This window comes from Nannobrachium achirus (genome assembly GCF_963921795.1).
Source record: "Nannobrachium achirus genome assembly, chromosome: 9".
Lineage (NCBI taxonomy): Eukaryota > Metazoa > Chordata > Actinopteri > Myctophiformes > Myctophidae > Nannobrachium > Nannobrachium achirus.
The window spans coordinates 52607910-52618632 of record NC_137818.1 but is presented as its reverse complement, the minus strand read 5'-3'; the positions used below and the strand labels follow the sequence as shown (position 1 = coordinate 52618632).

General features: G+C 42.1%; 1 protein-coding gene across 1 annotated transcript in view; it reads right to left on the bottom strand.

Annotated features, from left to right (window-relative positions):
• Nucleotides 1-4103: 4103 nt before the first annotated feature.
• The window catches only part of LOC308290540 (protein bicaudal D homolog 2-like), a 93239-nt gene continuing 86619 nt past the window's right edge, over nt 4104-10723 (bottom strand). Inside the window, exon 11 of the mRNA XM_080732425.1 lies at nt 4104-10588. Coding sequence (XP_080588551.1) covers nt 10222-10588 — 367 coding nt within the window. The 3' untranslated portion in view covers nt 4104-10221. The remainder of the gene's footprint in view (nt 10589-10723) is intronic.

Sequence of the window (10723 nt, the reverse complement as noted above, 5' to 3'; positions counted from 1 at the left end):
AAATGACTTTTCACTTGTTAATGGATGGAATATCAGATTACATCAGTAACATTATAATAAAAAACAGTCCCAAAGACACAAAGTGTCTGAACCTTAGTGTGAGTGTCCACTGCACTGCTCCTTGCAGGGCTGTGAGTCTGAGTGTACTAATTGTCCAGCTCATTGTCCATTCCTGCACTGTTCCTCACAGGGCAGCAGAGGGTGTGGTGAGTATGTGTTTGTCAAAGTCCAGTTCTTAGTGTGTGCAGTCTGTGTGTATCACCGACCAGTACTACTGCACTGCTCTTAGTAGAGCAGTGTGTGTGATAATTTCCTACCACACTCTGGGCTCACGGACTATGGCTCTGGCTCTGCCCAAGGAGAATTCAACACATGTAGATCAGGTCTGGGTCCTTCCAATCGCGGGTAGCCCACCACTCCTTGGCTGACCAGAATCAGGCTGAATCAAACAGATGAATCCAAACAAAAACAAAAAACCTGACCTGCATAAAGCAAGGCCAGAGGCATCTCTGTGTTAATGTCTAAAACAATACCATTGTAATCACACAAGGTTTCACTTCAAATACTTATTGGCAATACTTAATTTAACCTTTCAAATTGACATAACATTATAATAATTACAATTCAAAGATTGTTAAAAAGAAAAGAAAAAAAAATTCCTCTCACCGATGGTGGTCTAAGTGTTCCTCACTCAAATTAGTAAAGGCAGGATCCAGCAAGTAGTCTAACCATGTGAGACACTACAAATAAGAATGAGTGACATTGAAAACACATGTCTTTTGATCAAATAAAACCAGAACACGTTTTTAGCTCACGTGAAATTATAATACATGTTAGTGCAAAATCGTTTTTAGCTGAACACAAAACAAACTTCAAATGACTGTTTCAGTACTCAATTCTTCATTGAACAAACAGCCTTTATAGTAGTCACCAGCAGTGCTGGGACTCACATGTTACACACAGCAGCACAAGTTAGCCACTAGCAGCTAATGCATCCAAACACTGTCACTCACCAAGGTCTGCACATGAAATCAGCACCAGTCCAGCACACAAAGTACTGCTCAGATGACTCGATGATGCTCCTCACAACAGGATAAAGTCATTAATGATGTGCTTTTATGCACACATAAACTAGTGAAGTTAATATTCTTTATTTAAAAACTTAAACTGAAGTTTCTTTGCTTCTTTCAGAAACTTCTCCTCTGTGCTCTGCTTCTGATCTCTGTCTCCTCTGCTCTGATTGTGGCACCTGCTGTCTCTGTTTCTCTCAGGGGAAAGCCTGGTGAGGCGAGGTTACACACAGGCAGCAGGACACTTGATCAGACAGGTTTGGGGAGACACTGCCCCCTTCTGGTTCAAGGATGATTTTAAGCCCATTTATTTATTTATTTTAAAGGGTAATTCCGCCCATTTTAACCCATTTTCTGGACCTGGGTTACACAGTGTTAACCACTTTATATCCTTTGTATACTTCTGTATCGGGGTGAATCTGTTTGCTGGAAATAGATGATCTACAAGCTCACAACAAAACGCATTGTGAGCTATGTTTGCAGAATGTTCCCCGATTATAACATGCTCAGAATGAATGTTATAGGCTGCTGGAGCCTTGGCTTTCTCCAGTTTTTTTGACTGACTGATTTGATTTACTTTATTAGAAATGTAAACAACACGCGGTACAGTAAGACATTAAAGGAGTAGTTCACCCCCAAAATGACTTTTCTTTTCCTATTGATTAGTCACACCATGGAGACTTGAGTTCAATAATATTCTTTTGTATTTGTCGCATTCCTAAGACAGAAAATCTCTATGGTGTGACTAATTAACAGGAAAAAAGTCATTTGGGACTACTACTCCTTTAAGGCTGAAAGGTAAACGCAAAAAAGACCTGGGGACTTGCTTCTATTGTGGTCCTATGTATTCAATTCATCAACATGGCATTAAAAAATGGACACAAACTGTCAGCTCAGTCCCAATATTAGGCAATTTTAGACCCGTTTCAAAGCCGAAAATAGACGGATATGCCAAAACATGTGTAGAAGTGTTGCCGGGTTGTCTAGACTACGTAATGTTTTCAGTTCAAATATATATTCGGTAATGTATGAATCGCACCACTTCCTGTTTCCACCCAAGAAGTATCCAAAGAAGGAGAAGTCGCTGGAAGTCACGCCCACACCACGGTCCATGCGCCATGACACTTTTGGGTGGCGGAAGTTGCAACGGAAGCTCGATGAATAACATTGCGTCTATGAGCTTCGGCTGGGACAGCTCATGAACAAAAAATAATTCTGAGACCTTTGTTGTATAGTCGCTCCAGGAATATAAAAGAAGACATATCACAGGTATTTTTACAATCACTTGCTTTTCGATGTGCACGGTACATAATGTTATTGAGGCAGCTAAACAGCGGCAGCGGCCGTTTCTGTCTCGGAGCTATCGCGAGATTTGGATTCCAGACAGGGAATGGTGGAGAGTCTCGCGATACTATCTCGTTCAGAAACGTAAATTGTGCTCTTTAGATGCCTCTATAATGTTATACAGTGTACTCACCGAAAAGCAACACAGCACAAAACAATGTGTGACATGTTTTCTTTTATATTCCTGAGCTGAGTGTTTTATAAAGGTCTCTATCGTTCAGAATTATTTTTTGTTCATGAGCTGTCCCAGCCGAAGCTCATAGACGCAATGTTATTCACCGAACCTCCGGTGCCACTTCCGCCACCCAAAGTCATGGTGGATGGCCATGGAGCCTAAAATGACGTCAGTGTCCCTTCCTTCTGTGATCTTCCTTGTTTCCACCAACATTATTTTTCTTCTTAGGAATGCTCTTTCCCCAGAGGCCTTCTTCAGCTCCTGTGGTGTCACACAACACAACCCCTACTGGAACAAGCTCTCTATACTGCACACAGCCCCTCGTCTTCATCCTCTTCTTCCTCAACGGAACCAAATTAAGACTCCATTATTATTATTATTATTATTTTATTTTTCAGCTTTCTGCTGAAAACACACATTTGAATGGAAATGATGGACCACTTTCCTCATTTGACTTTCCAAGTCGGAGAGTGACTTTCTACAGGAATTTATGCTCAAACATCCAGGGTTCGAACTCATAGGATCGATGTTCGGACAGACATTCGCTAGTTATAATAGATGATGACATAATACTGTCTGTATCTGTCTACCTTTTATGCCCATATATGGAGATCTCTGATGTCATATACCCAATGCAATACAATGAAAATTGTAAATGGATGCACCACCCTGTTGTATCTGCTGTCAGAGTACCTGTCTATCTGCCTATGTCCCTTTTATGCCCATATATGGAGATCTCTTAGCCTGACGCTCAGCCTGAACTGCATTTCAAATCGCAGAAACATAATTTTAAAGGGGTGTGGGCTAGCGATTCAGGGTCTGGAACCAGGCTAGAGATCTCTGTCTGTCTGTGTTCATTTTATGCCCACATCGAGATCTCTGTACCTGTCTTGTCACATTTGTTACTTTTATGCCCATATATGGGCAGGAGAAACCCTGTATGTTTCTGTCTGCCTGTTCTTTTTATGCCCATATGGAGATTACTATTATGCCCATATATGGGCAGGAGAAACCCTGTATGTTTCTGTCTGCCTGTTCTTTTTATGCCCATATGGAGATTACTATATCTGTCTGTTCCTTTTATGACCATATATGGAGATAATTGTATCTGTCTGCCTGTGTTCCTTTTAAGCCCATATATGGAGATCATTGTATCTATCCGTCTGTCTGTCTGCATGTGTTCCTTTTGTGCCCATATGGAGATCACTGCATTTGTCTGTCTGCCTTGTTCCTTTAATGCCCATCTATGGAGATCACTGCATTTGTCTGTCTGCATGTGTTCCATTTAACAATGAATTTGGCCAATGTCTGACCAGTTTTTATAGTGGTTTTGTTGATGACTATGATACATTGTTATCTTTTAGGTATTAAAAGTGTAAAGCGTGTTTCACCCACTTCTTCACACCCGCAAAAAACATATGAATACAACTGATTCAGATCAAAAGAAGCTATAAATAACAACACAGAGTGACACCGCGGGGACGTTAAGTCACGTTTATTGATTTTTAGCCAGTATGACTACCTTTACACAGTCCAACCACCTCCTCTCTACTGGAAAACAAACAACACTTTTTATACGGTTAGCTTCAGCAGTAATACATCATCAGACTAAAACTCTGTTTTTGTGTTTTTCTTCCGTTTTTTTCTTTCTCCAACCCTCGACAAAGTTATACGTTTGTTTTTCAATCCTGTGTAAAGGTTCCCATGTGACTATGAGGAACATGCATATGACATTTAGCTGTAATCAATATGCCTCTAATCATAATGCACATTATCAATAAGAATACAGTACTGCATGACAAATTCAAATAAATACCAACATACAAGGTGAAGTCGTTATTATTTTCATATAAAGGTATCAAACTCTCATTATGGAATCAATACTGGAACACAATATGACAATATAACGTTTGCACGGCTAATAATATAACACGGTGCCATCGCTTCCAGCAAACAGAAAACCCCTTTTTCTTCGTTCTTTTCAATGTAAAACGTTTTTAAAAAATTGCACTTTTATTTCGTTTAGCTTCTCATCCACATTTCGGACTTTTTTTTTCACCGCCTCAACAAACAAGCAACTGGCTGTAATGGCACGATTCAAGCTTGTTGATGCAAATTGTTTGTTTTCTGTTTCCTGAAAACATAATGCTTAAAGATGGTGTAAAAACAAAAGATTAAAAGAATAAAAAAACAAAACTGTAAATGACAACAAAGGATAAAAAAAAGAAAATGCGCCCTCTGCACATTATTCGACAATACTATGGATATCACATGACCTTCACCACACAAAGCTAGAGATACGAAGATGTTTCCAATAGTCCAACACGTTACAGATGCTTGGAGCATTTAGTCCAAGAATAATTAATAATAGGAGGCCAAAGGGATTTTATTTGGTTCCCAAAGTTTGATAAAAAAAAAAGTAAAACAAAAATGAAAAACATCAACTTTTCTCAATACCCCTGAATTTATTTGTTGGGACCACTAACTGACAGAATTCAATGCAATTTCAGTTTTATTGAGCTAATTTCAAAAGTATCATCATCTCACTCGTGCAGAAAGGGTTTATTGTTCCCTTTTGCACTTATTGCTGCTTCACAGTCATTTTGAACCAATAGCCCCCACCTGAAGCAAAATAAAACATAAAACGCTAGTCTAAGATTCTCCCTTGAAACAATGAAAGGCACTACTGGTCAGAAACAAAGAACTAAAACGGGAAAACAAAAAGTCCCGGCGCTTAAGCGAGGAGAGCTACGGAACGGCCCCGAACCCCACTACTACGCCTCTCTGACTGACGCTTTGTCCTCTTTCAGATTCTTGATTCTTTTCCTAAACGGCGTACCAAGATTTGGCACAATAAACAAAAGAGAGAATGAAACAATTCCAATTTGGAATTTAATTGATTCACTTGCAGAGAATTCTGGACGGTCAGTGGTCCCTTTTTTTTCAGTGGAACGCCCCTGGTAAGATGCTAGGGAAACCCCAGACTTACCCATTTGAATCGAAGCGTGGTCAAGTTTTCTTTTGTGTTATTTTGAACTATTCCTAGGAATAATAAATACATGAAAAACCCCAGAATTTGCTCACCCTGGATTTTTGTAAAGATCATGGCAGTAGAACAAACATAATTTATAATATCAACATAATGGAACATAACAATGCAACAACGGTTATTCGATGGATAAATTCTGAAGGATAAAGTCAAATAGTAGGTCTGTAGTTTGTGGTATCTTAAGGAGTAAATAGTCTCTGTAATTTCAACCCAGAGACAATTCAGACGGATGTATATTTCTATTCATCATATAGCATGTAGATACTGAATAACTCACAAACCACTACTGCTTTTTCCTAGGTTAATAATGGTATGTTATAATCCTATATAAAAAAGTGCACAGGTTAAGAAAACAATAAAAAAAGAAAAAGAAAACAAGATTAAACAGCTTGTTGATTTACATTGGGAAACAACCCCATTTCCCACTCAATCGTGAACTCTGTTTATGTTACATTTTACTTGTGCGAAACATTGGCTTCCGACAGCAGCGCCTAAAAAATAAGCGACCGTGTTTTCCATTTCTGTTGTGTCTCTCAACTGGAAACAAGCAGGACATCTTCCAAATGAGTGTTTTCATTTGTTTTGTGAGTGTCTGTATGTGCGTGTGCGTGTTTGTTTTAATGTCTTCGAGTCCAAATAGGTTATTCAGTAGTGTTTTTTTCACTCTTTTCGGTGAACCAAATCAGCAGTGAGAACGGACCTTGTTGGTACTTCCTCATCCGGGCAGAACTATCGCAATTACTGCAAAGAAAATAACAAATCGTCAGAATTTGCATTAATAATCAATTTAGAGTGCACGGCAAGCCAAAACAGACAAGAAGACGGCAGCTCTTGTTAGTCAGAAGCGACAACAACATGTCAAAACGGTTATTTAAGCTGGGTTAGGTGTCCTAATAGGCAGCCAATAAATAGGCTGCCAGCAGCACTTCAGGTCATCTGCAAGCCATTCGTTAATTTCAAAAAGGAAACACAGGAAGCAGCGTGTGCAGCTGTAGGAAGCCAATGTCTCACAACAAAGTACCGTGAACTATTTCCACAACAGAGTCGAAGCCAAATCCCACAACCAGGCCAGCAGACATGGTCTTTCCCATGATGCCATGCAGGTTAATAGAAATTAGTTTAATTTTATTTTTTTGACATGCAGGCTCATAATAACCAATCAGAAATTGGATGCAGCGTGTAAGAGAACTCAAAAGGTGAAGTGGGAGGAGCCTGCAGGCAGAGGTAGGAGAAGCTGTATCTTTTTTTCTTTTTTTCCCCAGGTGACATGCTATCATGTCACCGGATCAACCAGACATTGATTACAAACTAGATGGAGGGTTTAAATCACAATATGGCGGCGGTGGGGTTGTATAGTGTCTACCTACAGCTCTGTGTTAGCACAGAGCCTATAGAAACCAAGGAAAGAAGGTTTTAAAGAGTGAACTAATTTGAATCAATGTCCTTCTGGTTGATGGAACAACCACACGTAATGTAAAAAAATGAATTAATTTGTTTGTTCATTAACCCATTTAGGCCTAAAATTATTGAATGCTTTAACCAGTGAAAAATGGAAAATTCAAATTTTCATGATTTTTCCAAAATAGCAGATCTACACGCGCTTTGAGCTTGTATATCTGCTATTTTTCAATAGTTAAAGCATAAAATAACGATACACTATAATGTGTACCCGTTATAAATGGGTTAAAATCGCCTCAATCGGACTCATTTCTCCACAGTATCAGAGTCAGCATTGTGACACACGGACGGCGTGTCTCGCTTTGTAATCTTTCTCTGCTTTTTGAGATGTCGAGTAGTTTTCCTCTCTCTCTCTACTCTCTACTTTATCTGTCAGCGCAAGAACTGAGAGTAACGTAATATAATGTCGCTGTTGCAAAGTTTAAGTGGAACTCAAAACAGATGAGCGATTGACCTCCGCGGAGGATTTTCTTGTGTTCTTTTTTTTTTCTCTTTCTCCATGCTGTGTGTGCTGCTGTGCGCAATCGTCTGCACACGTCAAGCAGGGCTGACTGAGGCCGAGCAAATAAATCTCCCTCTTTTGTCATTGTTTCAGAGGGAGGAGGAACACTATATTAGGAGGATCCTGCAAGATCGTAACTTGAACGCGATAGTATCAAGAATATAGAACTTTACACACAAGTTATTGGAAGTCAAAAAATACAAATAAAAAAATAACTTGATTAATCTTGCAGGATTTTCCTCACATCAACCAACCCTGCTTTTAAGAGCATCATAAAGCTAATGTGTTTATGATCCACAAGCAGTAACATGGATTTATCTAACACGAGCCCCACTTATTCTTCTATCTGCCTAACGCTAGCTTGCAATGAGATTAAAGCTATTTAAGAATACTAAATATAGTACAAATAGTTTGTCCCCAGCACACACCAAGCAACAAACCGGAAATGAAAGACCCTCCGTTTTTGCAAATATCATAAAAGCAAGGGTCGTTCACTTCAATGCTGAAACTCGGATGCAGATAACACACAGGTTTGTGGAACACGCACACACACACAAACACACACGCGTGCGTGCGTGAGGACATTACCTGACAAACATATTCGGAGGGGTTTCCCCCCCCCCCTTTCCCCACAATGCCTCATTCTAGTTAAAGGGTGAGAGGCGCTGTAGGGTGCGCTGTGGGAGCAGCAAGCTGCTGACAATCTAAAGAGAGAGAGAAGTTCGCCATGACAGGCGAGCGACAAGGACACAAGGTTAGAAACGTGAGGGCGGGGGTTGGTTGCGCGTCAACGTCGCGTACCGAAAACAGCCCGACGTTGGCTAGTTTTCGGCGCGCGGCGCAGGCGCGCAACTAAGTATAAATGAGGCATTACTGTATCACACACACAGTGAATATAAAGATAGAGAAGTGTTTGTAGCTCAAGTTCAGACATACAGGAAGGACAGGCCTTTACATTTATAGATAAGATAGAGAGAGATAAATATATCAAGTGTTTTGGGTCGACAGGCACTTTGCAGAGTGACGTCGCTTGGTTTCACTTGCAGGTCTGTGATTCCGGAAATGCCGGGTGCCTTTTGTTATTGATTTGTGCTCGTTTAGGATCTTGCTTTAAAAAAGGAAAATAATCTTTGATTAAAACTATATTGTATCTGTTCACAGTAATCACTTTTCTTTTGTTGTAAAAACAGAAGTAGGAACCTGAGGCACCTAATGCTGAAGTGCACTTAATTTTGGGTGTGGAGATCGATTTGTCTTAAAAACGTTCTTTCTCTCGCGAATATGGCTCTGAAATGACCCACCATTCTGTAGCATAACGGCTCACACGGAATAGCCCTCATGTGTTCAAATAACTCCTTTCTTTACAATGTAAAGCCCTGTAGTACATGAGCTAGTGTTGCACCACACACCTGGCAACAGAAAAGAAAAAACAAAAGACAACCTTCAAAAAGCTCACAAGCATTTTTCCAGCTGCAAAGCCATGCGATTTGACCGACCCGATCGTGTTGGTGCGCTATCACACAGTATCCTGAAATCAAACACACAACAAGTGGACACAAGGTGCTCCTTTTGACCTGCCCACCTCCTCCTTTTGACATCAAATCAACAGCAAAACCTGCTTTTTTGAGTTTGGATTTTCTTTTTATTTTTTCATTTAAAAAGAGTACAGCAAAAGACACTGTGCTCCCCCTAGCCCACAGCTAGGGGGAGTTTGCATATTTCTCCATTTGTTTCATTCATGTAAACATTAAAAGAGTGACCTGATTGGACAATAGGCTGCTGGGCAAAGAGGTCAGACCGGAAGGAGGATCATATCTTAGATCGGCTTTTTTCAAAGGAGCACCCAACGGCCAACGAACTATCCTAGGGAGCGAGAGGAACGTGACCGCGACAGTAACGTCCCCTTCACAACAAGTCCCCCACCCCCTCCTCAAAATGCGTCATCGTTACAGGGAACAACACACTCAAGGGGCCAGGGGGGAGGGGGGGTCCGGACAGAACGACCGAACGAAAGCTGCCACCTGATACATCATCGTCATATGTACACCATGACAGCGGAAAGATTAGACATCCCATAATATCCACAACAAAAACCCCCATCAAGCCAACGTTGATGGACGTTTGTCCCGTAACCCCACATGCCATAGTATATGTCTACTACCCCCCACCCACACGTGGAGCGCAACACTGTTACATATACATCTGCATTCCTCGAAGCGGTTTTACACTAGCAGGCGTGAAAACAGCCATGACGGGGCAATATGAAGGTTAGACACACAGGCCCTAGAGCGCTGGTTCTCAACGTCGGGTCCCGGGACCACCTGGGGGTCCAAACGGGGACCGGTTTACAGTTCCTTAACTCTGAGGTAGTGTATACAATCTCAGAGTTAGACGAACGCCGCGGCCTAAATGCATATCACACCTTTTTTTTAACATCCGTGGTCAATTAAAAAGGTTGAGAATCACTGCCCTAGAGGAGCTCAGCACAGCGCAGGCTGGGCTATGAAGCGAGCGAGTGGGGCTCTTGAACACTAAGGCTTTGTAGGGGAGGCACGGCGGCGGTACCACCGCAACCTCCCCTCTCTGTACACAGCAGTCCCGAGCGGGTGTCCCCGCCGCGCGTTCAGTCGCAGTAGATCTTGTACTTCTCGCTGCAGAACACCATGGGGCCTCCCGTGAGGCCGTTGGGCAGGGCGCTGTTGAGCTCCGGGCGGGCCAGGCCGGCGGCGCTGCAGGTGAGGCTCTGACTTACGGTGTTGGGGTTTCCCCCGGAGGATCCCAGGGCCTTGCTGCTGCGGGCCCTGGAGCGGCCGCCGTTGCCGCCGCGGCGTATCTGCTCGTGGTCGAACTCCAGGTCCTCCAGCCGCTGGGTGAGCGCCAGCTTCTGCTGGATGGCCATGCGCAGCAGGGAGTTCAGCGTCTTCTTCTCGTCCTCGGCGGCCGCCAGCTGGCGCTGCATCTGGTCCAGCTGGGTGACGTACTCGTCGCAGCTGCAATGGAGACAGACAGACAGACGGACGGGCGGAGACATGAGAACACTATCCACAAGTTTACCAACAGAGGCGTCAATTGGGTATGGCAGTTGCCATACCTTGGCTACAGGGGAAAATAATAAAATGTACTTC